Source organism: Dasypus novemcinctus, chromosome 3 (genome assembly GCF_030445035.2).
Source record: "Dasypus novemcinctus isolate mDasNov1 chromosome 3, mDasNov1.1.hap2, whole genome shotgun sequence".
NCBI classification, from domain to species: Eukaryota; Metazoa; Chordata; class Mammalia; order Cingulata; family Dasypodidae; genus Dasypus; species Dasypus novemcinctus.
The window spans coordinates 156,223,807-156,250,691 of record NC_080675.1 but is presented as its reverse complement, the minus strand read 5'-3'; the positions used below and the strand labels follow the sequence as shown (position 1 = coordinate 156,250,691).

Here is a 26,885-nt window from a genome sequence, read left to right as displayed (position 1 = left end):
GGCCCCCAAAAGGGAACAAGGCTGTGCTAAGTTTCAGCTTCTGAGGCCTTGACAGGCCCAGCTGGGCAGCACACTTTTTTGAGGGGTTGGGTGTCCTGGAACCCCTGTACTTTCTTTCCCCCAGATTAGCTAAAGCTCCTCTTTGCTGAGTGGCCCTCCCTTCCAACTCTTCCTCACTGCCTTCTATTTAGAAGGAATTGAAGACCAGCTGGCTCAGGCTCCTCAGTCATGCTGGAAGGGGTGGGATCCCAAACCTACAGCCTCATTTTCCTTTCCTGGCAAACTCTGACCCCCTAACCACTGCCACTAGCAAGGAGCATTTGAACCTCCTGAACCTTTTCCCAGAGTGGACTCCACCTATACTAATCTAGAATCATAATTAGGGAGAGAGTTCCAAAGAAAAGAAAACGTTTTGTGGCCCCATCCAAAAGGAAATGGTTATTAGCCATGTCCCTGATAAAAGGTGGTATCTTCTGCGGTTGATGGAAACCAAAATCTATGATTTGGTCTCCTTGGGTCAATTTGATGCCTGTGTTCCCAGTTTGGGGGCATTGTGAAGTCCTATTGCTTTCTTTTTTAAAGGAATGCTGTAACTTTGAAGAAAATTAAACCCTTTTTTGTGTGTATGAATATTTCTATTCTTATTTTCCCAAATTGCTCTCCTTCTCACCCCAAGAAAGTAGATCTGGAGGATTCTGTAGTCTTGCAGAATTTGAGTTCCAAAACATGATTCTAAATGAATCTATTAAATTAAGAAAATACCTCCTACATTGGATAATTTCCCTCCATAGTTCTTTTCAATACTCCCAGTTACCTTATCAGTGGAAAGGACGATGAAAAACCACTCTTCGGCAAAAATGATTTCCCTTTATTCCTGATCTGTTAACAGTTCACTCTCACCAGTAGGGGTTTTTTTGTTTGTTTTTTAAAATTTTTTTTATTAATTTATTGAAATATATCACCCACACACAAACATACATAAACAATAAGTGAATAGTAATATTTGTGAACTTACAAAACAAACATATATAACATCATACAGGACTCTCATAACTCACCCTACCACAAACACCTTACATTGTTGTTAAACCTTTTTAACTAATGATTGAAGAGCATTGTCAAAATATTACTACTAAACAAAGTATTTTTCCCCAGCCCTCCCTATTATTATTGTCTTTATGTCATTTATATATGAACTTACATAAACAATTAAGTGTATGTTAAAAGTTGTGATCTTACAAAGCAAACATGCATAAGATCACACAGGGGGGCCCATACATCAACCTTCCACCAACACCTTGCATTGTCTTGAGATGTTTGTTACAAATTACGAAAGAATATTGTCAAAATCTTCTTAGTAATCATAGTCCTTATCTTACATTTGGTGTGTTTTTTAAATATATTTTTTATGACAGAAGTTGTAAACTTACAAAACAATCATGCACATGTGCAGAATTCCCAAACAACACCCCTCTATCAACACACCACACTGTGATGGAACATTTGTTACAGATAAGATAATATCATCTGATTGTTACCACATCCATAGTATATATTTGGCTCACATTTTCCATACTGCCCCATTATCAACACAGTACATCTTTGGCATAGATGCAAGAATATTATATTATTACTGCTAACCACAGTCCATAGGTCATTCCAGTTGTATTTTTCCCATGCGTTCCTAACACCCTGCGGTAGTAATATACATTTGCTGTAGCTCAAAAAGGACACGCTTGCATCTGTACCATCAACCACAATTCTCATCCACCTCTTGGTTTACTGTAGTATTCAGTTCCTAGATTATTCCCTAGCATTCTGTCAGTTGGCATTTACATCCCTAGACTACCATTTTCAGTCACATCCCTATTTATAAACTAGCTATTACTATTTTTACCATCCATTCTATATATTTCCACACTTTTACAGTAAAGCTAATTAAAACTTCTACATACATTAAACATCAGTAGTCCATCTCAGTCCTTCTCTTATCTCCATTAAAAATCCACTACCTACCACTGAGTCTTGAAGATATTTTCCTACAATTTCTTCTAGAATTTTTATGGTTCTTGCTTTTCTTTTTAGGTTTTTTATTCATTTTGAGTTAATTTTTGGATAAGGTGTGAGCTAGAGGTCCTTTTTCCTTCTTTTGGCTATAGATACCCAGTTCTTTCAGCACCATTTTGCTGAATGGACTGTTCTGCTCGAGCTGTGTGGGTTCGACAGGCTAGCCAAAAATCACTTAACCATACATGTGAGGGTCTGTTTCTGAGCCATCAATTTGGTTATATTGGTCTGCGTATCTGTCTTTATGCCAGTACCATGCTGTTTTTACCACTATAGCTTGGTAGTATGATTTAAAATCCAGAGTAAGGGTTTGCTTTTCCTTTTATGATGTTTCTGGCTATTCAGAACCCCTTACCCTTCCAAATAAATTTGCTAATTGTGTTTTCAATTTTTAAAAATGCTGATGGAATTTTTATCAAGTTTGCATCGAATCTGTATATCAATTTGAGTAGAATTGACATCTTAATGATATTTAGTCTTCCAGTCCATGAGTATGGAATATTCTTACAGTTATTTAGGACATTTTTAAATTCTTTTAACATTGGGTTGCAGTTTTTTTAATACAAGTGCTTTACATCATTGGTTAAGTTTTTTCCAGACTACTTGGGTTTTATCTGTCATAATTTACTTTCACCCTCTTTTGACACTTATAGTTATTTTTATTGCTTTAATCTTCATTTCTAGACTCTCTTCCAGGCCTTGCTGTCCTGTCTTTTCTTTTCAGACTCTAGCACACCCTTTAGTATTTCCTGAAAATCTGGTCTCTTACTTAGAAATTCTCTCAGTTTCTGTTTTTCTGTGAATATTCTAATCTCACTCTCATCTTTGAAAGACAGTCTTTCTGACTATAAAATTCTTGGCTGGAGTTCTTCTCTCATAGTATCTTAAATATATGAGACTACTGTCTTCTTGCCTCCATGGTTTCTGGTGAGAAATCAGCACTTAATCTTATTGGGTATCCCTTATATATTATGCATTGCTTTTTTCTTGCTGGTCTCAGAATTCTCTCTTTGTATTTGGCATTTGACATTCTGATTAGTATGTGTCTCAGAGTTGGTCTATGTGGATTTTTTCGGATATGAGTACATTGTGCTTCTTGGACATGGATATCTATGTCCTTCAATAGGGTTGGGAAATTTTCTAACATTATTTCTTTAAATATTCCTTGTTCCCCTTTTCCCTTCTCTTCTCCTTCTGGGACACCCATGACACATTTAGTGTCATGAACTGGCTGTTGTTTAGTTCCCTGAGACCTTGTTCAATTTTTTCCATTCTTTTCTTCATCTGTTCTTTTGTATGTTCACTTTCAGAGGCCATTTTTTCAAGCTCACCAATCCTTTCTTCTGCCTTCTCAAATCTGCTATTATATGATTCCAGTGCTTTTTAAATTTCATTTATTGTACCTTTGATTCCCATAAGATCTGCTGTTTTTCTGTGCATGCTTTCAAATTCTTCTTTGTGCTCATCTAATGTCTTTTTTTTCCCAGTGTCTTCTTAATATCCTTAATTTCTTTAGCCATCTCATTGAATTTATTAAGGAGATTTCTTTGAATATCTATGATTAATTGTCTCAACTCCTTTATGTCATCTGGGGGCTTATCTTGTTCCTTTAACTGGGTCATAGCTTCCTGTTTCTTGGTGTGGATTGTAATTTTTGGTTGGTGTCTTGGCGTCTGGCTTACTAGAGTATTTATTGTTGGTGCAGTTTTTCTCTTTAGTTTCGGGCCTCCTGCCCTTTCTCACTTGCTGGTTGTGCAGTAGGAGCCAAGCATGTAGTTGGTGCTATAAACTGTGGAGCTTCAAGCTGCCCTTATTGCCCCACGGACGGATGAAGCTTCTCCCAACTTTCTCCTTTCCCAGAGGTAGGGACAGAGTCACAGTTGTTTGGAGTAATCCAAGTTGTGCAGGCCTAGACTGTAGTTGCCCAGAGAGACTGATGAAGCTTCACACATCTTTCTCCCCTGCCTGGGGCAGGGATGGAGCTGCAGGTGTGGGCAGCAATCTATGCAGTGCAGGTCCAAGATGACCGCAGTTGCCCCAGTAGACTTTTAATTCTTCAGTTTGTGCCAGTCAAAGGTACCCTCAGTTACCTGGATAGACTAGTGCTGAGCTAGCCAGCCTCCTCTCTTCCAGAGGTGGGATCGAAGCCTAGGCTAGGGCTGCAGGCATATCTGCGTGAAAGAAACCGGTTCCTACCATCACTGTGATATTTGGTCAGGCCAGCTTCCCCTCAGGCTGGGGGTGGAGTCAAAATGGCGGCCACTGGCCTTTTTCTGACTGGGACAAATTCACACCCCACCTGTTCCTGGGGTTATTCCTTAGCCATCCAAGTCTACCAATCAGTAGCTGAAATCTGCCACCAACAATCTCCTCCCCTGTTTATGGGAAATGGAGCTTCCAATTCCGGTCACAGAACAGCTCCTGGGGTGGCTTGCACCACCAGAGTAGGACAATCACCGACCTCCCCAGCTTGGCTGGCAATTTCCCAGAGAGGCTGGTGCAGGTTCCTGCAGCTTCCTCCCTGTTGGAGGTGGTACTGGGTCTTAGGCTAGAGCTGCAATCTGACCTGGATGGAAAGAAGCTGATCCTCACCAGCACTGGGATTTTCAGTCTACCCCACTTCCCCTTGTGCCAGGTGCAGAGTTAAGATGGCAGCTCCCAGCCTCTTTCTTACTTGGACAGGTTCAAACTTTAGCTGTTCTCAGGATTATACTTTAGCCCACTGAATTTTACTCATCAGTAGCTGAAGCTGGTGCCCAACCGTCTCTTCCTCCTCCATTTTGGGAAGTGGAGCTTTCAATTCCAGCTGCAGAACAGCTCCTGAGTCGACTTGTGCCTCCAGTGGAGGATGGGCACCGGCCTCAGGGGCATGGAGCACTCTACTTACGAGTCTTCTCTGCAGATGGGCAGTCTCCTCCTTCCATTCCTTCAAGGATGTTGCAGGATGCCCTACTGGCCTCCTGAAGCCACCAAACAGGTGCTTCAGCTAGCTCCAGAGAGCTCTGGGTGTTTACTAACTGCCCTTAGCAAGAGCCGACTCTAGGAGTACCTTACTCTCTGTGCAAATGTCCAAATCAAGGCATCATCAGAGGTACTTTCTCACCTAATTCAGCTACTGGTGACCCCGGCATTCTGCTATGTGGTGAGGAAAGATGACAGCTGATCTCTGCCAAGGATGCTGCCTTTCACTCCAGAATCTACTGCCTGCCAGAGCTCAGCTGTGGGTGATAGGCATAGGGTTTACCTTTTTCTGGGCCTTCTCTCCTAGCCTCACTTGCTCTTTTTCTCAGAGTTCAGCTGTGGGCAATCATACATATGGCATATGACCCATCTCTTCGGCCTTGAGCTGCTCCATGGGCCCAGCTCTTGGGGACTTCATGCTTCAGCTTCAGCTGCTAGCAATCCTCAAGTCCTCTCTCACATGGGAGGGTCAAAAATGGTTTTCTCAGTTTATATAAGACCCAGCAAGAGGGCAGAGACCCCAGGCCGTGTCACTCCTCACTGACATAGTCCAATCAAAAGCAATCTAATCAAGTGATCTAGTAAAGGTCACGCAACCAAATCTAATGCAATCACAGGTTCTCACACCCACAGGAATGGATGAGTTCAAAAACATCATCTCTTTTTGGTATTCACCAAATTCGAACTGTCACAGTACCCAATTAGGCACCTACCAAAGCTTTGGAATCTTCATCCATTTGCTGAAACTTGTCATGACTTATGTCTCATCTCAGAAATGCCAACTGAATCTGGCCTGTGGAATTTAGTGGCATCAAATGTGAAAAGCCAGATGGTTTTGTCCTCCGTTGGTTCAGATCTAATCACTGACCCCATCCTGGTTCTTAAACTAAGTCACCTGACAGGGAGCTGAGAAGCCCAGTGGTCTGGGTAGATTTACCACTCAGCAGAAGCTCTTCAGGCACATTGACAGTGGCCCAAACATAGCCTGGAAGTGTCACACATTCCCACCCCGTCCCCACCAGGATCTGGGCAGGTGGATGAGGGCCTGGCATCCATTCAACCCTGAAAAAATGACAGGCATCCCAATAGAAAGCCCCAGAAGTATCCCCCAGAGCTCCCCTGTGCTCATTCTATGGGGACCCATGTTTCCCTGAGGAGGCAGTTTGGGTGAGCACTTGGAACAATGGCTCCAGCCCATCTCTGTATCACCAAGGGTGATTGTGGGGACACTTGCCTGGAGTCTGCTCCAGTTGAGTCATATGAAGCCTGAGCAGCTGCAGAGCCTGCTCCTGAAAGGTGTGGGAAACAACTGCCTCTGCAGGGGGAGGGGGGTTGGCTGTGGGGTGGGGAGGGCTCATCCCCAGGTGGGCCTCTGCACAGGGGGGAGGGTCTAGGTGGGCTGCTGTTCCTTCCCTTCCTTCCCTCCCTCCCTCCCTCCCTTCTTCCTTCCTACCTTTTCTCCCTCCCTCCTCCTTTCCTTCCTTCTCTCCTTCTCTCCTCCCTCCCTTATTTCTTCCCTCTTCCCTCTCTTTCCCTCCATCCTCCCTCCTCCCTCCCTCCTCCTTCCCTCTCTCCCTCCCTCCTCCCTCCCTCCTCCTTCCCTCTCTCCCTCCATCCTCCCTCCCTCTTTCCTTCCCTCTTTCCCTCCGTCCTCCCTCCCTTTTTCCTTACCTTCTATCCTTCCCTCCTTTCTCCTTCCCTTTCTCCTTCCCTTTTTCCTTCCCTCCTTCCCTCTGCCCTTCTTCCCCCTTCCCATCTTTGTTTCCTCCATCCTTCCTTCCCTCTTTCCCTCCATCCTCCCTCCCTCCTTCCTTCCCTTCTAGCCTTCCTTCCTTTCTCCCTCCCTCTTTCCTTTCTTCATTCCTTTCCCCCTTCCCTCCCTTTTTTCCCTTTCTCAATCTCTCTCCATCACTTCCTCCCTCTCTACCTCCTCTCTTTGTTTCATGCCTTGCCTTTCTGGCCTGCTGTTTCTGAAAAGAGGATTCTCTGGGAATGAGACAGAGTTCAAGGATGACGGGGATGCTGATGGTGTTCACCACCCAGAGAGCTTGGGGGAGTGCAGGGCAGCTGCACACACAGGCCCATGCCTTGCCTCCCTGCCCGAAGAGCCCTTAGGGCCAAAGCCCACAGTGCTACAGCAATGTAGCAGTTTGATATGGTTCATGAATTCCAAAAATAGATAATGAATTATGTTTGTAAATTGGTCTGTACCTGGGCATGATTTAATTATGATGAGGGCTTTGATTGGGCCATGTCAGTAGGGGTTGACTCACAGATAAAAATGGGTGGGCACTCACAGATAAAAGACATGGGAAAGGACAGAGTTGGAGTTTTGTTGCTGGAGTCTTAAGCTGGAGCCCTGGGAAGTAAGCACGCAGAGGAGTTTGGTCATGAGGAAAGAGAGAAGGCCCCAGAAAGAGAAAAAAGCCATTCATCTGAGAGTCTAAGCCTTGTGGAGAGAGGCAAAACCTAGAGAGCCTTATAGTCTACAGTTGACCTTGTGGAGAAAGCACAGCAACTGAGCCCAGAGAGAAACAGAGTCCCTGGAAGAGAGGAACCCAAGGTGCCTGAACCCTGGCAGATGTTGGCAGCCATCTTGCCCCAACATGTGGCAATAGACTTTGAAGAGGGAAGTAAATTATGCTTTAGGGCGTGGTACCTTTACGCTTCTACCCCCACATAAATACCCTTTATAAAAGCCAGTCGATTTCTGGTATTTTGCATCAGCAGCCCTTTGGCTGACTAATACAAGTGGCCTCACTACCTGCCTGGCCTCAGAGTGCCCAGCACCCAGGAGGCTCCAGGCCTCTCCCTGATTCCATGTACCCCAAGGCTCATACCCCCAAAGCCTCCAGGCCCACAGGGGTCTGCAGAGACAGCCCAGGTGCACAGGAACTGCTGGCAGCATTTCCAAAAGTCAATCTTGTACATGTTGCTTTTACTTAGGATTAAAAATGCACAGACCAGTGAGAATTGCCTTTAGGTGAAATCTGAGCCACTGATGTGGGGACACTAATGTGCATGGCACTTTATATCACTCTTTTTTTAATAAAAAGAAATAGAGAGGCCTAATCATGCAGTTTTCTGATGGAGACTAACTCTCAAAGTGTGGACTCTTTAAGAGGAAACGGGCCAAGCTGACCCTGGGGCTGTGTCTCCGGCAGGCTCTTCCTGGAGAACAGCAAGCTGGAGCACAACGAGGACAGCATCCTGGGCCAGGGCGGCAGTGGCACCATCATCTACCAGGCGCGGTACCAGGGCATGCCGGTGGCCATGAAGCGATTCCAGATCAAGAAATTCAAGAACTTCGCCAATGCCCCCGCAGGTAAAGGGCACAGGCCACCTCAGGGAGGAAACACAGAGGCAGGGAGCATGCGCAGGGCTCACAGGGGCTGCCCTGACAAGTCTGCAGGTTGTCGGACAGGAGCCATTGAGGGGGCGGTGGGGACGCTGACGCCTCCACGTTCCACGGCTTTGACACCTGGTTCTGTAACAACTTGCTGGAATGCCTCTGCGGCATTGTTTGGGTTCAAATTCTTGGTGACAATGTGTGCCATCCCTGAGATGATGAATGACTTTAAAATGTAAATCTTGAGCCACACCTGTGCTCCCATAAGTCCCTGTCAGGCGGGTCTGAGTGTGGCCAACAGGCGCCCACAGCTAGCGTTCCCTCTCCCCCTCAGACACCATGCTGCGGCACCTGCGGGCCATGGATGCCATGAAGAACTTCTCAGAGTTCCGGCAGGAGGCCAGCATGCTGCACGCCCTGCAGCACCCCTGCATTGTGTCCCTCATCGGCATCAGCATCCACCCACTGTGCTTTGCCCTGGAGCTGGCCCCACTCGGCAGCCTCAACACCGTCCTCTCCGAAAATGCCAAAGGTACCAGTGTGTGGCTCTGCCTGACCCAGACCCCCCAGTGGCCCAAGGAAGCCAAGGAGGCCAGCAGAGGCCATGGCGGACAAGGCAGGCCTGCGTGGTCCCTCTTCCCCAGTCCAGCTGGCCTGGGTGTGGGTTTAGGGCCTCTGGGTCTCAGCCAGCCTGGCTCCCTGAGTGTGCAGAGAGGTGCCCGGCCAGGGCCTTTCTGGAGTGGTGGTGGCAAGGCCAGAGCAGCTCCACCTCGGAGGCAGACGGTCCAGCTTCCAAATCCTGGTTCACTGCCATAATCCCAAAAGCTGAGCATCAAATTAGGCGGCCCCAGGAAGCCTGCACCATATATGTTAAAAATCTGAGATCCATCCCCTCCCCCAGTCCGTTTTTATCATATTTCATTTTTAAACTACATTTTAAAATAATAATGGGTAACTCAACTCCAAAGAGCTGATAGAGGGAGAAAGAAGAAATGCCATTAAAATCAACCATTTTTTTCTATCCAGTGTAGATGTCCTCAGTTAATTAACTGAGGACAAAGTATAGATGCCTCCAAATATGTTACAGGAAATGTGATTGAGAGGAGAATTTAAATTGCCTAAAAGAATGGGGGGCGAAATCATGTTGGTTTGAGACACTGATGATACAATTATCCTCATGGTAAAAATTTAAAGAAATATAACATCCAGAAGAGTGGCTGTTAGTTACTACTAAAATGAATGTCATCATTTAGTTTCTGGAAAATAAGACTCTAGTCCTTTGAAATTTTGTATTTTCATGGAGAATATGCTCATTTGGGGATTACAGTTGGGTTTGGAGGGAACTTGGAGAAAGCAAAGTGTTGTCATTCATGCCTTGGTATGTTATTTTGATGTTTAAAAAATATATATATATCCCCTCAGTAAAATTAATGTATTTTCCAAAAAAGTCATTTTTTTTTTAAACCATTCTTCCCTCAATGAAAGGGAATTTTTTTTCCCTTAATGAGGTTGATAATATGGCAACTTTGGTCTGAGATTAACTCTTAGAAATTGTGAGTCCTTGCTGTTTCAGTAAAAATAACTCCAGGTGTGAGACACCATGATTGGAGTTCTGTGGACAGGCCTTTTAATCTAAACAACATTTCACTGAGGAAGATCATTTTTTGTGCCTTTCTGGCATCCTGCATGGAGAATGTTGAAAATGTGTCACTATTTGGAGTATTTGGAGGGGAAGAAAGGGAGACAGTTGTTAGGATAACTTAATGTCTTGTTTTGTTTTGTTTGCAAAGATTCTTCTTTTATGCCCCTGGGACACATGCTCACCCAAAAAATAGCTTACCAGATTGCCTCCGGCCTAGCCTACCTGCACAAGAAGAACATCATATTCTGTGACTTGAAGTCAGACAACATTCTGGTCTGGTCCCTCGACATCAAGGAACATATCAACATCAAGCTGTCCGACTATGGGATCTCGCGGCAGTCATTCCACGAGGGCGCCCTTGGTGTGGAGGGCACGCCCGGCTACCAGGCTCCCGAGATCAGGCCTCGCATTGTATATGATGAGAAGGTACCTGTCCAGGCCTCCACGACTGGCCCCACCCCAGGCCCAATCCCATACCACAGGTGGCCCTGTTCAGGCTGAGGCTGGCCAAGCCAGCCTGAAGGCACCTGCAGCTTCAGAGCCCAGTGTGCACCTAGCATGCTTTTCTCCCTTGCCTGTACTCAACGAGGGAGGCTCTGACTCAAACCAGAAGGGTATAAGAGCCTCTGTCTTTGCAGCAAGGGCCAAGACTGGCTTCTCCTTAGTTTTAGGAGCAGTGGCTTATTCTCCATTCAGAGACATTGTGCAGACTGGAAACACAGTGGGCAAAGAGTTCAAGTATTCACAGGGTCTGGATTTGAGTACCAAATCTGCCGTTTAAATGTGTAAAATGGGGAGAAGGGGAGAGAAAACTAGCCTTCCAGGCAGTCATAAGGATAGATAGGTGAATAGGAGAATGGATGGATGAATGGGAGATGGGTGGATAGATGAATGGATGGATGGATGGATGGTTGGATAGTGGATGGATGGACAGACAGACAGGAAATGGATTAGTGGAAGGATAGATGGATAAATGGAGAGGACAGATGGTCACATGATCAGGCCAGGCAGAGGTTGCAGGCATCTGGTCCAGGTTGGCAGAGTCCTAGGCCATAGGGCTAACTGCAAGGTACTAGGTGAATCTAGTGCCAGAGATAGCCAACGCAGCATTGTCCAGGCCAGAAGAAAAGAGCAAATTGTGGCAGGGCAAGCAAGGACCTCAGCTGAAAAGATGGCTAAATTTTTGTCTTCCTTCCCAGTACTTCTTTGGTCAGATGCAGGCAAATAGACAACTTGAAATCATCTTACAATGCCTATGTTGCATTTGGTGCCAGCCTTCATTAATTAATTACCCAGAATTGAAACTCCCTTTATAATTTCTTATGTTTTGATGATTTGAAGATGGGACACTGACAGAGCAACAAAAGTAAGAACTTCTTTGAAGCAAGTGACTTAGACAAAACCCCTTGTGTTTATCTTGAAACTAAGATTATAATATGAACTGTTACATTGAAAATCCTCAGCTCTATCTTAGCTATTTTCCTGCTACAAAGTTATATCTTGACCATTACAGGGTCCTGTATAATTCTTTCCTTGCTAGTCCTTTTAATGATATTAAAATTAGAGGAGTCAACATGGTTTGATCTAAGAGACACCCCCACTTTTATACTTTGCATACATTGCTCTCTTAGTAATGAGCATATTAAGCTGAATGTCTTTGTTTTCCTACCTTGTCTTGATACTCAAGGGTAAGGACATGGCATCCTTGGAGCCTTTACTCAGAGCCAGTTAGCAAGTTCTCAATGAATGTTTATATGACTGGGTTGATTAATGAATGAATGGATAGATGAATGGAAGGATGGATGGATGGATGGATGGATGGATGGATGGATGGATGAGAAATGGATGGGTGGATGGTTGGTTAGATGGATAGACAGGAGATATATGTATGAATGGATGGATGGATGGATGGGAGATGGATTTACTGGTGGATGAGAGATGGATGGATGGATGGATGAATGGATGGATGGATGGATAGATGGATGGGAGGTTAGATGGATGGGATGGATGGATAGAAAAATGAGTGGATGAATGGATTGGATAAGTGGATGGTTGGATGGGTGGATAGATGGAGGGGAAGATGGATGGGTAAATGGAGAAGAGGACAGGTGGTTAGATGATCAGCTAGTTGGACAGTGGAAATAGGTGGATGGATTGGTGGATGGATTGATAATGGTCTCCCTTTGCACAAGGGCTAGTGTTTTCCTTGTCTGCTCTCTCCATCCACATCAGGGCCAGCTTGAGAAAGCTGCTGGACCTTGGCAGGGGACCTGATTCAGCTTACCTCTCTGCCCAGGTAGACATGTTCTCCTACGGAATGGTGCTTTACGAGTTGCTATCAGGACAGCGGCCTGCGCTGGGCCACCACCAGCTTCAGATTGCCAAGAAGCTGTCTAAGGGCATCCGCCCAGTGCTGGGACAGCCAGAGGAAGTGCAGTTCCATCGGCTGCAGGCACTCATGATGGAGTGCTGGGACACCAAACCTGAGAAGGTATCTTAGGAGCAAAGAAACTGGTGGGCCAAGGGCTTCCTACACTATTTTCAAGTTATGGGTCTCCAGAGCATGTCGCGTGTAGCTGGCAGCCTACCCACTGTTCACTAAGCGTCTAGTGTCATTGCAAATGACCCTTCCCTGCTCACTGCTCCTAGAAAGAGATATTTTCCTGCTCCTAAAATATCCAGTCTCATTTTCTTTATGTGCATGACACTCTCAGGAAAAATGAACTTCCGTTTCCTCCCTTATGTCATCATGAAAACAAACAAAATATACCAAGCCCTTTTATAACAAGTTAGTTGCCATGCCAGAGCAGAAAGAATGTATCTCTTTGTAAAGGAACCAGGGAAATGTTTGTTCATGAGAAGCAGGGGTCATATTGTCATTTTCTGGAAAAGACCAGTTGTTTCATGGTTAAAACTCATTTATTAAATTAGTTGGCACAAGAGTTTTAATGTATTGGAAGTAAGTGAAGTCAGAGGAACATTCTTTGCAAAATGGTATGTACTCAGTGTGGGAGTATTAGGCTGACCTGCCCAGATGAGTATCAAGTTCCCATGGCCAGGGCCCCACTTTTTGATCCTGTTTCAAGCAATCTGGGTGCGAGTGCCCCTTGCTCACCTCCTGGTGGCCTCTCTTCCCCCAGCGGCCCCTGGCTTTGTCCGTGGTGAGCCAGATGAAGGACCCCACCTTCTCCACCTTCATGTACATGCTGCCGTGCGGGAAGCAGACGTCTTTCTTCTCATCCCAGGGCCAGGAGTACACCGTGGTGTTTTGGGATGGCAAAGAGGAGTCCAGGTAACCCCTGAGCCCCACAGTGTCCTGCCTGTGTTTCTGAGAAGTGACCTTGGCATTTGGCAGCACAGGGTCAACAGTGGCCTGGAGGAGAGTTGTTTCAGTGGACAGTGGGGTGGGAAGCCTGATTGGGGCCTGCTCATCTAGACCACCCTTTCAGAGTTTTGTCGTTAAGAGGAGCAAAGGAAAGGGTGATGTCTGCCAGGGGCCTGTGGGGTCAAGGGAGGGGTTGTTTTAAGGTGAGAGTTATTTGCAACTTGACTGGTGCGGCAATAAAGGATGATGTGGGTAGAGGAGGGAGGAGAGTTAGTTCCTGGGTGAGGGCCTTGAGTAGGTACGAGGGAAGGGAAAAGGGATAAAGAGCAAAAGTGGGAGGGTTCCTTTTAAATAAAAGATTGTGGGCATTCCCTTCTCAGTATATCTTTTTCCTTAGCAAAGTGGCAGGAAGGATGAGAGTGGGGAGGAGGTGTTGGATATTTGAGAAGAAAAGAGAAGGTATGAAACAGGCATTAAGGCAAGGGAAAGTCCAGGTGACTGCAGGTGTACTGAGGCCCACTTGAGGTTAGAGGCCATGCATTGGTAACAAGACCAGCAAGCAAGGTAATAGATCTTTCTCCAGCCACATTCTGCTACCCCAGATGATAGGACAGACCATGAGGTTGATTTGAAGCTGAGTCAGAGTTTTGCCCAGAAAGAGAGAGGGGGCAGGAGTTGAGGGCATATAATATTCAAGAGAATGATTATAGAGATGGACCATGGAACCTAAGTGAGGCCATAAAATGGGTGAGTATCAAAGGATCCTGGGTCTTGGCATATTAAAAAACAAAAAACTGTTGATAGTTGTAGTAATTGGTGAAGGAAGCCATAAAAAGTAGGAGATTGTGGTCAGACAGCAGAGTGACTGACCCAGAGTTTGTGGAAGGGGTGCAACTATTAGTAAAGACAAGATCTGGGGGGTGACCGTGGGTGGAGGAAAGAGAAGGGGATTGCAGGTTCATGAGATTGGGGTACTGGGAGATAGCATCAAAGCTACAGAAAGCCCTGAGAACCCACCATGTGTGTGAGCCCCTGGAGTCTGGACCAGAATACGTTGTCTTTTCCATCTGCCCAGTGCAATATCTTCTGAAGCAAGACAGCATAGATTGTATTCCAATAAGCAGAGGGGCAAATGTTTGCAGGTGGTAAAATCAGATAAGGCTCGGGAAGTGGATGTTGCTCAAGCAACTGAGCTCCTTCCTGGGTGCTTCCTGGAGAAGATGAGCAAGACAGCGAGCTGGCGCAACAGGCAGGCACAGCAAGCTGACACAAGGAGACATAAAGAAGAGAGACAATGAGAGACACAACAAAGCAGCACACAGGAGGTCCCAGGTTCTCTCCCACACAGGAGGTCCCGGGTTTGGTTCCCTGTACCTCCTAAAGAGAAGACAAGCAGACAGAGCGCACACAGCAATGGACACAAGCAGACAGCAAGCACAAACAACAAGGGGGGTAGAGAATAAAAAATAAAATAAATCTTTAAAAAAAAATCAGGTAAGTCTTAGAGAAGGGGAAGCTGGAGCCATAATAAGCTGTTTCCTTAGGTCAGTCTTTATGAGGTTTACATCAGATTTTATGGTACTGGGTGGCTGAGACACAAGACAGACTCTAAGAAATAGTGCTCTTAAGAAATAAATCTCTCTAAATCACAGCAATGGATTCTGCTCCTGATGGGATATTGCTTAAGGACAAAAAACAAAGCCCTCCCCACCCCCCCAAATATATATGTGTATAAATATATGAACAGTTTTCAGGAATTATATTGCTCATGTTGCTGTTATTGTTATTTTAAGACATTGCTTCTGATTGTGTGGTGAAGTTAGTAAGTATATTAATATTATCAGAAACCATAATTTTCATCATAGGTGAAAGAGAAAACAGATATAAGATTGAGGAAGTTTAAATCCTGTTATTCTGAATTTAAACTGGATAAACTCATGATGTTTTCTACCTTTAAGAAAAATCAATTCATATAACCTAACTCTACCCATTGAAAAGACTGGAAAAGACCACCAACCAAGATAAACGATTCTTAAAAATCAATGAAAAACAGTACCAAAATCTTAATAGTAAAATAGTCAAGAGCCATGAATATTATTTGAAAAGGATAAACAGAGGACAATAAACATAATTTTTTAACATTTGGACTTACTAATAATCAAAGAACTGCATTCAACCTACAAGTGGACTTTTTATTTTTTTGTCTATTGGCAAATTTTTTAAGACAATCACAGTGCTGCTGAGGAAGTCTCACATCTGCTGGTGAGCACGTAAATTTGCACACCCTTCTGAAAAAGTCTGTCAGTATGGATCAAGTGCCTTAAAAATGCTGCTACCCTCTGAACAAGTAGTTGTACATCTAGGACTAGGGAAAGCCCAGGTGCTCATGAATGATTCGGAGCAAAGTGATGGCGGTGAGGGGCCATGAGATTAGGGATGGGATGAAGGGCTATTTGACATTTATGTGTGATGTTCTATTAATTAAGAAAGGGAAAGAAAAGGGATGGAAAGAGAAAGAGTAGATAGGCAGGATACAAATAATGACAAAATCCTGATTGGAGGGAAGAAGGACATATTATCCTTTATGCTTTTCTATAATTTTCAAGTTTTTTTGAAGTAAAATGTAAAGCTACTTATAATATTCTCATTTAACTTTTGAAATGCATAGAAAAAAAGACTGAAAAAGGGGGAAGATATAACTATGAAAAAAATTTCTGGGAAACGGATGTGGCTCAACCAATTGGGCTCCCATCTACATGTAAGAGGTCCAGGGTTCGATGCCTGAGGGCAAGCTGGCCCACGTGGCAAGCTGGCCCACGCAGAGTGCTGCTCTGTGTGGGAACGCCGCCATACTTAGGAAACCTGCCCTGTGCAGGAGTGCTGGCCAATGCGGAGAACTGGCACAGCAAGATGATGCAACAAGAGACACAGAGGAGAGAAAATAAGAAGATGTAGCAGAAAAGGGAGCTGAGGTGGAGCAAGAGAGTAATCACCTCTCTCCCACTCCGGAGGGTCCCAGGATTGGTTCCCAGAGCTGCCTAATGAGAATACAAGCAGGCACAGAAGAACACACAGCAAATGAACACAGAGAGCAGATGATGGGGGGAACAAAGGGAGGGGAAGAAATAAAATAAATCTTAAAAAAAAAATTTCTGCTTGCTGGGATTTCTTTTTCACATTTTTCCATAATCTGCAAATGTGTGTTAGCTGTCAATGATGGAAAAGTTTTCCAAAATCCAATGGAAAGAAAAAATTTCAATTGAACCCTCCTCTCCACTAACTTGACCTATTCTCTTAGATAGAGGAAAAGACCTGTATGATTTGGGGTAAATAACTTACTCCTCCTGGCCTCGATTTCTTCTTCTCTGCAATGGGCATGATAAACAGTCTCCTGGAAAGCAGTGGAGGGGGTGGGAGAAAGCAGGACTGGGGGATGGGGGGTATAGAGCCATGGCCCCATGCCATGCCTGGTGAACCACTTTCAATAATGGCAGCTTTTCATTAGCTCTCAGAGGGCCCCTTTTAAGGTCCGCTGGCCCATTCTCTGAAATCTACCCATCTTGCCCTTCGCCTCGGCATTGTCCATTCTGCCAGCAAAGGGCTCCACACGTTCCCGGGGTGGGGAGGAGCGAGGGGGCAGCATATGGCCTGGTAGAGGTGATGGTGTCCTTTTCAGGCCGGGGGTGACTCTTAGTACCCTCAAAGGCTGCAGAAAGAGGAGATTCATTCTTCTCATCAGGAATGACCTTTCACCACCTGAAATGTTTGAGCCCTATGAAGTAGGCAGCACCCAGCTCAGCTCCAGGGTTCTGAAGAGGCGCCCCCTGCTTCTCCAGGAGCAGGGCCATGAGACGGCTCACTGCCCAGTCCCCAGGGAGGGGACAAGGCCTGGCATACTCCTGTGACACTGGCAAGGGAAGGCAGGAGACAGCCTCTGGCCCCCCGAACTGATCATGCCTTTGTCATACTTACAGGAACTACACAGTGGTGAACACAGAGAAGGGCCTTCTGGAAGTTCAGAGGATGAGCTGTGCGGGCATGAGGCTGCGCTGCCAGATCAAGGTCCAGAGTTCGCTGTGGACCGCGACCGAGGTAGCCATCAATGCGGGATTGGGGGGCAGGGCGCCCGGGAGCTGGGGTCCCCAGGGAGCAAATAAAAACACCAGGTGCCCAGGTAAACCTGAGTTCAGATAAACAATGAATAAACATGTTTTTAGCATCCTCTACCCTGGCTCATTACCTGGGAGACCCCCAGAGGCAGCTCCATATTGCCTGGTGCACCCCACGTTGGGAATCCAGCACACCAACTCTCAAGGGTGGAATCTCAGCAGGGAGGAGGAGCCCAGGAGGTTGGTGAGGTGACTGGACTTGCAGTAACACTGCTTGGCCTGTGCACTGCAGATCCTTTCAGCTCCGAAGGCCTTTGTGCCTTCACGTCAGGGAAGTCAGGGGAAGGCCAGGGGCTTGTCTTCCAAGAATCTAGAGAAGAATGCAGGAAAAGGACTGCCCAGAAATTGCTGGTGAGGGGTTGAACTGTGCAACCTTGCTGGATGGTGGTTTGAAAATGTGGTTCAGATATGTTGCAGAAAGCTCTTAAGTGTGTACTGCTTGAACCTCAGTCACTTCCGTTTTAAGAATGTTTTCTAAGGACATAATCAGCATGCACACACACACAGTTTTATAAGAATGTTCCTTCCAGAATAATTTATAGTAGTGAAAGCATGGAAACAGACTAAACATGTAACAGCAAAATAGTCTAAGATACATCCAAGGGACAGATAGCCCAGAGGTACTTGAGCGTGGTTCTCTCATGGACTAGGGTAGGATATGGGGCTCTGCCTACCATGTACCATTATGTGGAAAGAAAAGTGCAAACAGAATTGTAGCATGGTATCACTTTTGTTTGTAACGCATACACACACATACCCACAGAAATTTCTGGAAGGATAAGCGTCCCCCCCCAAATCCCAGAAGTAGTTTTCTCTGAGTAATGGATTATGGCTTTTTTACTTTTCTTCTTTAGACTATACTGTGTTTCTTGGATTTTCTACAAAGAACAGAAATATGTATGTAAGTTACCAAGCAGAAAGATTCAAAAGAGGTTTCCAGGAAGCAGGTGTAGCTCAGTGGTTGAGCACCTACCTCACATGTACGAGGTCCCAGGTTCAATCCCTGGTACCTCCTTAAAAAAAAAAAAGTTACCTTTTAAGGCTCAAAAGGAATTACCCAGACCGAGTGTATCCCCCTAGACAAGGTCTTCCAACCAGCTCTCACCCCTGCTTCATCTGCACCTACAGGACCAGAAGATCTACATTTACAGCCTCAAAGGCATGTGCCCCTTAAACACACCTCAGAAGGCCCTGGACACCCCAGCCGTGGTCACCTGCTTCCTGGCAGTGCCTGTCATTAAAAAGGTGAGGTGAGGGGGGAAGGCAGGTGAGCAGTCTGACTTCACTCTTCAGTCTGGGTGGGTCTCCTGGCTGGGAATGGCCTGTGGCCACTGGAGGGTAGGGAAGGTAAGGGACAGGAACAGTCGAGCCCCATACACTTGGACCACCAAATCCAGGTCAAAGCCAGCCTTAGAAAGCAGGGAGGAAAGTTCACGGCATCCCAGGGCCATCACTTAACACTTTTCCCAGTTTGCAAAATCCTACATGACTGGTAAAACTGAGGGATAACTGGAGACTTTGGCTGTCTCATGCAAAGTCCACAGCCCCTGATGGTGGTGAAATAGTTTGCCAAAGGTGCAAATGAGCTGTTGCACGTGTGTGCCTCATCTCCTTGTGATACCAGTGGCTGCCCCTGGGGCAGCACGTCCTACTTCCCGCATCTCTGCCTCCTCTCCAGGGCTCAAAGGTGATCCCAGACTCTCGCCTCTGCATCCAATAGGGCCCACAGACTCCTCTCCTCCATGGTCCCACTGTGACTTAGGGCACACGCACACCTTCCTCTGCTAGGGACAGCCCTCCACACTCACCTCTTGACCACAGTAACTGGCTCAGTTCTCAAGACCTGCTACAGTGAGCCCTCCTCTGGGGTGCCCCCCCACACACACCTCCAGACACTCAACTGCTGAGGCCTCTTCCCCTGTACCCAGAATCCACCAGCCTCCCCTATGCCCAGCCTCTGTTCATGCTCTGCTGACTCTGTGGGGAGGTGTCAGTTTTGCAGCATGCAAGCTCTTTGCACATGGTAAATGTTCAAGGAGTGCTTATTGGATGGATGGATGGATGGATGGATGGATGGATGGATGGATGGATGGATGGATGGATATTCCTGAGCCATGAGAATTCCATCTCGAGGAATATGGCATTGCTTTGTTAAAAACACATTGACTGCCATCCTCTAATCCCAGTCTTTTCCACCGTAAAGTGGAAATAATAAGAGATTGTGGGAAGGACCTCAAGGCCTAACAGACTCAAAGCTCTTGGCCTTGGCGCCTGCCCAGAGCAAGCAGTCAGTAAATAGGAGCACTGTTATTATTGCTTCCCGACGGTAGCGAAATATATGTGCTCTTCTCTCCGCCCAGTTGAAAAAAAAATAAAATGAAGTATGAAGTTAGCCTTAGAGCCTTTTCTGTCCGTGGCCCCACTCTGGACAGGGCTGGCCCCAGAGCATAGAGAACACAACACAAAGCCTTATTTCAGGCCATCTCTGGCCAGGCTTGGGCACCCCCTCCCGCGCAACCAGAGGGAATAAAGCCGGCTCTGTGCAGAGCCTACCTGTGCAAGGGTGCCTGCCCTGCCCAGGCTGGCCTGCCCACAGCCGCCAAGGCAGCTCCCTGCCTGCTCGTACACACGCACACAGGCACGCACGCTCACACTCAGCCCCGCTGGGCCCAGGCCGGCGACTACAAATAGACTCTGCCCCTTGGCTGCTGGCTGTCGTGAGAATCCAAAGATGGATCTCGATAAAACTCCTGAGGGTTTTTATTGACCTTGCTGTGAGCTTGAGGCTGGGGTACAGCCTTGTCTTGTTGGTCCAACCTCCCCGAGTCACCCAGCTCCCAACAAGAAGCCTTTCTGTCATGGGCCCTTGCATGCAGGCGAGGGACCTGGCTCCCCACCTGCACCCGGGCTCCTCCTTTGTTCCTGTGAGTTTTTCCCCACCCCTCCCCGACCCTGCTCGGCCGTCTAAGCTGGGATCCAGATGCGCTCCACTCAGCAGCTCTGGGGAGTCCTTGCGGTGGGGCCAAGCCTTCGGTACCATCCTTGTTCCTGGGCCTCTGCCCCGTCACATGCTAAGTGGTGGAGGTGGGATCCCCAAGGACCTCATCCACACCAGCCGGTAAGGAAACATTTCAGCCTAGTGCACCAGGAGCATGAGTGTGGTGAGCGAGAAGTGCTGACACGCGTTGGTTTAATTCTTTAAGACCTTAATGCTTGGCAAACACGTGCCCTCAAAGAGATACACAGAACCATGTGATATTCCAGGGTCTCAGGGACGAATGAGACTCGGTCCCTTCCTGCACCAGGACATGGCGGCGGGCACGCCAGCACAGGCTTGCCCTTGTAGTGCACTCTGTCCAGTGGGACGGCGGGCAAGAAGCAGTAAACATGACAATCCAGCCTCCGAAGGAGATCCTTGCAGAGGGGGGTTGGCAGGCCTGAGGTCCCTGAGTAGAAGGCAGCTCCCTGCTGGAGCAGGTGCCAGATGGCCAGGCGGCCAGGCGGAGGCCCAGCGGCAGGACTACGGGGGCCAGGGATTCACACACACCCCACTGGGTGCCATGTCCGGGCCTTTCCGTGCCAGGTTTCCTTCCTGCTTGGGGCCAGGAAGATGAGGTGGCTCTTCTGGCCTGCTCTGCTCCCCCCGGGGGGACACGTCCAGCCACTTCCACTGGCAGCCCCTCATCTTTAAAAGAGCCTTTATGTGGCGCATGGTGGTGGATCACATTCTTTCTTAAATCTGTGATTTGCAAACCTTTCCTCCCAGGCCATAGCTTGCTTTTCATACTAATAAAGTCTAATTATCAATTTTTTTCCCCTTTTTTGTTTAGTGCCTTTTGTGTTTTCTCTCAGAAATATTTGCTTATACCAAGGTTTTGGAGAACCTCATGTATTTTTTTCCTCTAGAAGCTTTATGGTTTTAGCTTTCACTTTTTGGCCTAGAATCTAGATCAAATTAATTTTTGTCTATGGTGTGAATTAGGGGGTCAAGATCCATTTTCTTATATGTTTCTCCAGTTGTTCCAGAACCATCTGTTGAAAAGACATTCCCTTATCCCGTTGAATTTCCTACATGTGGGTTTAGTTCTATTCCACTAATCTATGTGCCTTTCTGTGTCAACAGTAAACAGTACTGATGATTGTCCCTTTAGAGTAAGACTTGAGCTTCTACCGCTGTTGAAGAGTCTGGAGGCCTTGGGTTAGGCATGGAGGTGCGTCTCAAGCCCCAGCACATGTCAGAGGAGAGGACTCAATGTCCCTGTCTCTCCTGCAGAATTCCTACCTAGTGCTGGCTGGCCTGGCTGACGGGCTGGTGGCTGCATTCTCAGTGATGCGGGGCTCCCCAGACGACAGCTGTGCCTACCTGTGCTCACACACAGCCAACAGAGCCAAGTTCAGCATTCCCGACGAGGACGCGCGGCAGAACCCTTACCCCGTGCGGGCCATGGAGGTGGCCAACAGTGGGTCCGAGGTCTGGTACAGCAATGGGCCTGGCCTCCTGATCATCGACTGCTTTGCCCTGGAGATCATCAGGCGGCTGGAGCCCTACTCAGTCCCTTCTGTGGTCATGTCCATCGTCTGCAGCTCCGAGTGCAGGGGGGAGGAGGTGGTCTGGTGCCTGGACGACAGGGCCAATTCCTTGGTCATGTACCACGTGGCCACCTACCAGCTGTGCGCACGCTACTTCTGTGGAGACCCCAGTCCCCTCCGGGATGTGTTCCCAGTGTGCCCTTTGGGGACTGAGCCCCCAAGCAGCTGTGCTGCCAGTCCCAAGGAACCCACGGGGGACAGCCTTGCGGGCGTGAGCATCATGTATAGCAAAGAACTGGGCACGCAGGTCCTAACCCACCAGGACTCGCTGACAGACTATTGCTCCATGTCCTCCTACTCCTCATCCCCACCCTGCCGACCCACCGGGTCCCCAGGCAGCCTGCCCAGCTCCCCAGCCAGCTCTTCCAGCATGCCCTTCTCCATGGACTGCGAGGATGAGTTCAACATTGGCTCTAACCAGCCTGGGCATGGCCTGACGCCCATGGATGGGGACACCTTCAACCAGCACCTGCAGGCCGTGAAGATCCTGGCCGTGAAAGACCTCATTTGGGTGCCCAGGTACGTGTCCGGCAACGCAGGCAGGCAAGCAGGCTGGCCTGTGGATACTGACTGCTTTTGCTTTGGGGGTGGGGAGGGCAGATGAGGGGGACCCTAAAATGTCCTTCAAGATAATGCTGAAATCCATCAAGAGCTATTCTTCTGGGAAGGTTGCTGTCCTCCCTTTTTGTGATCTAGGGCCATGTCTTCAGCAAATCCAATAATAGCACTAAAGCTCATCTTCCAGCGGAGAGCAGCAGGCGCCACAAAATCAGAGGGGGGTCATGGTCCACTGTGATTAAATTTCCTACTGGGAATGTTTTTCTCGGCCTCAGCCTCTGGGCCCTCTCGGTAACATAATCCGTCAGCAGAGACGGCCCGTTTATAACCCTGCTTTTCCGCACACCAGATCCATTTCCCCAGGGGAGCCTGGCCATGGACAAAATGCTTCCCCTTTCGGTCTTGGTTTCTTAGGCGTGGTGGAGATGTTATCGTCATTGGCCTGGAAAAGGAGTCGGGGGCCCAGCGGGGCCGTGTCATTGCCGTCCTAAAAGCCCGAGAACTGACTCCATACGGGTAAGATGGAGAAGTGGCTACTCCAGGTACCCAGGGACAGGACCCCAAGGGCCATGCATGCCAGCTCTGCTCCCCCAGGGCACGGATGTTGGGGGTCTAAAGCTAAGTGGCCATCTCCCTGCAGAATGGCCTTGATGCCCTTCTTTTACTGCCACAAATTAACATTGGCATCCTCCCACTTGCCCTAAAGCAAAAAGGACACAAGATGGGGTCAGCCAGGCAGCCTCTACAGGCTCCACAAATGCCGGCCAAAGCCAGGGTACCCAGTGCCACTGCAGACCAGGTGCCCACCTCAGGTAGGCCTCCAGGCTAGTTTAGCTGCAATAGGAAATGGGAGTCCAAGTGATTCACTGTCCATCTCCCTAAGCAGGAGAGCTCTTGCCAAGATGCCCCAAACTACCCATCAGCAGTAGCAGGAGGTGGGTGCCTGACAGCATGGGTGCCGCCACTTCATGCCATTGCCGAACCTGGGGTCCCCACTCTACCAATCCCGGGCTCAGCCAAGCCTCCCTGCCAGCTGCTGGAAGATATGGTCAGGAGGGTCAGGCTGGCCCAGGACAGCCTGTCCAGGACACAGTGTACAAGGCCAGAGAGGTGTGTGAGGTTGAGGGGGACAGTGGGCCACCAGGGAGTGGCTCCCAGTGTCCGGCAGCTGCTTCCGGGCCTGGCATGGACTTCCCAACTGCACACAATCTCTCTTCCTGGTGAAAAGTCCCCTCCTTTCACATGCGTGTGTGCCCCGGAGCACTCCCCCCGGGCACTCCAATCTGTTTCTTGGCATTGTGAGTTCTCACCCTGTAGTTGGTGAGTCAGTGCAATTATTGGAGCAGGAATGGAGAATCCCAGAATAGGATAATGACAGGAAATGTCTGGGGTGCTTCCATCCCCTTGCCTACCAGCATCACACTTTCCCGGCGTGCAGCCAGGGGCCAGGGGCCCTGGCTGGGTGGGTGATGATGGAAGCAAGAGCTAGGTTTGCCTCCAAGCCTGGCTGAGGTGGTGTGTGGTGACCTGGGTCAGGATGAGCTCCTGGAAGCAGGTGGCTCACCAGGTCTGCTGAACCTGCTGGTTATGCCTGCCTTTTATGCCTACCTGGCACTTTTTTCTATTTGTTCCCCTGAACCCAGGTCTTACAAAGAGCCACGCACACTCTACAGAGAAGGCCCCAGGGGCTCGAGCCCACCAGCTTTCTGAGATGCTTCTTACATGGCTATTCCCTCTGCAAAGAGTCAGCAAGTGCCATGATGTGCAAGGCCAGGAGGGAGCCAGAGGCAGGGAGGCTGGGTGCTGTCCAAGGACACCTGTGTTTAGCTGGTGACCTTGGAGCCAGGTAGGGAGGCCAAGTGATGGCTGTGGACTTTCTGGTTTAGGCAGTGACCCCCGGACCAGGCCAGATGCTGCCCAAGGGCACCCTGGCTCATCTGGTGAACTTGGGACCAGCTGGGAGGCCCGGCAATGCCTGTGGACTGGTCAATGCCTATGGGTTACTAGTTCAGGTAATGACCTTGGAGCCAGGACAGGCACTCTGGGCCCAGGAGGGTGGGGCTGCAGATGGTGCCTGACCAGTGGACCCTGCAGAGATGCAGCCCGGGCTAAGGAGCCACGGAGCATCTGCTCTCCACAAGGAAACCAGCACACACACAGATCATTCACAACAGTCCACAACGTCAAACTGAAAAATGTAAATAGAGAATGACTTTTCGCAGCAGGTTGGTCTGTCTAATATCTTGCTCTATATTTCCTAAGTCTATGGAAGCTTCAGTGGGAGAGGAAGACATGAGCCGAGAGGCAAGGGAATTGAACTAAAGCTTAGCATTTGTCAGGGGCCATTCACCAGTAGGCATTCAAGGATTGTCAGTGTATCCTGGACCCTCGGTCACAGGGAATGTGTGCTCTGATTGGCATCAGCACCCCCCAAGGGGTCAGTGCCTTAGGATACTTCCCATGAACAAGAAGGGATGCCCTCTGCCCTTTGCCTTTGCCCATAGGCCGGACACACCAGGGAGTAGCAAGTGGACAGAGCACATGGGTAGGGCCAGGTAGGGGTGCCAGAGGCCCCTTCTCTAGCTGGGCTCTCCCCTCCCAACAAGGCAAAGGTCCTGGCCCAGCCTGGCAGGACCCCCGTGGTTTGCTCAGCCTCCCTCTCTCCACAGGGCACTGGTGGACGCAGCTGTGGTGGCAAGGGACACAGTTGTGTGTGGCTTCGAGAACGAAAACACTGAGTGGTGCCTGGCTGTCTGGAGGGGCTGGAGCTCCAGGGAGTTTGACATCTTCTACCAGTCTTACGAGGAGCTGGGCCGGCTGGAAACCTGCATGCGTAAGAGGAGGTGACACCTGAGGTGGCACCATGCAGGGCCAGTAGCCTGGGCTGTGGCCTGACCCCTTGGCCACAGCCTGCAGTCTTCCAAGGACCCAGAAAATGAAGCTCTCCTGGACCACGGGCTGCTAAGACCCACTGAAGAGTGAGCAGCAGGGCAGGGAGTGGAGGGCCTCCCCTCACCCAAAGAGAGGAAGGCAGGATTGGAATCAGAAAGTGCCTCCGCCTGCTGCCTCTGTCCCCCTTCTGGGGGCAGGGGAGGGGGTCCCCCGTCGGGACTGGGTCACAGCAGAGGTGGCCTTTCCATCCATTTTCATGCCCCTGGTCTTGGATGGAATTACACTAGAAGCTCTCAACTGGGTAGCAGTTGGGGGCAGGGTGGGAGGAGGGTGTGACCCCTGCCCCTTCTCCCTGTGGCCTCAAGGCTCCCACACATTTCACAAGGCCCTGTGTCCCCGGGGCGGGGCCTGGCTTGGGTAAGCAGAGATCAGATGTCTCCACTAGCTGGGTAAAATCTCAGTGTGACAAACCCACCGACAGACCCTTGGCCAGGAAGGAACACGGCCCAGCCGGGAATGAATGAGTTCCTTTAAGTGACACAGCTGGAAAGCCCAGAGCACCCTTTCAGCTCTTTACATTCTTTTCCAGTCGACAAAAGGAAGGAGTAACTTAATCAGCAGGCCTTCAGAATAGGCCTTGTGTTTATAGCTTTGTCAAATAAACTTAGATGCAGCTGGAACACAAACTTTGTTTGCACATCATAATCTTGTTTATCATATCACTTTTTAAATTTAAGTAATATCTTGGTGGTGAGGCCCCTGGTTGTGAGATCATAGGAGGCTCTTACCATTACTTATGTATCTGCTAAAAGATTCACTGAACACATGAACAGCAGAGTATAAAAAGTGAAATTGTTAATGAGGGATTGGTGTATATGTACAAAGGCAAAAAATTTTTTTATAAATAATGCACACACACACACCCCTACATCTTTACCAAGTGTTGCCATTTAAGACTCCTTAACCCAGAACAGGAGTTTGATTGTGCGATGGCATTCTGGTTCAGACTGTTGACCCTTTTCTAAAATTAAAATAGAAAAATCAAACTGAAGATTCTCTGGGCTGTGCAGCCAGATGTGATTCCATTTATCTGAAAATAAACAGACTCCCTTAAGAAAGAAGTCCTGGCCTCTGTTTGTGGAAATGCTTGCGGTCACAGGCAGCTCGTCCCACCCACGTCCTACTCACTGCCCAAGCTGGCAATAGGCAGTCTCATCCTGGCCCCAAGGCAGGAGATGAGAAGGAGACATTCCTGTGGACTGAGGAAAGAACTCACCAAGTGGTAGGACAGGCACCTGCAAAGGTCCTGAGGTGGAAGCAAGTCTGCTGCAT

The 26,885-nt window shown here is 48.3% G+C and overlaps 1 protein-coding gene across 3 annotated transcripts in view; it reads left to right on the top strand.

Annotated features, from left to right (window-relative positions):
- Nucleotides 1–26,674, top strand: part of LRRK1 (leucine rich repeat kinase 1) — a 131,175-nt gene extending 104,501 nt beyond the window's left edge. For 2 of the 3 annotated variants that reach the window (XM_004462098.5, XM_058294618.2), the window contains 10 exons: nt 8,193–8,353; nt 8,712–8,909; nt 10,168–10,445; nt 12,316–12,510; nt 13,160–13,311; nt 17,319–17,436; nt 18,642–18,758; nt 21,787–22,622; nt 23,076–23,177; nt 25,331–26,674. In XM_004462098.5, coding sequence (XP_004462155.2) covers nt 8,193–8,353; nt 8,712–8,909; nt 10,168–10,445; nt 12,316–12,510; nt 13,160–13,311; nt 17,319–17,436; nt 18,642–18,758; nt 21,787–22,622; nt 23,076–23,177; nt 25,331–25,508 — 2,335 coding nt within the window. In that variant the 3' untranslated portion in view covers nt 25,509–26,674. Of the gene's footprint in view, nt 1–8,192; nt 8,354–8,711; nt 8,910–10,167; nt 10,446–12,315; nt 12,511–13,159; nt 13,312–17,318; nt 17,437–18,641; nt 18,759–21,786; nt 22,623–23,075; nt 23,178–24,304; nt 24,471–25,330 lie in introns of those variants that run through there. The other variant, XM_071214326.1, reaches the window with a different exon arrangement.
- The last annotated feature ends 211 nt before the right edge of the window (nt 26,675–26,885 follow it).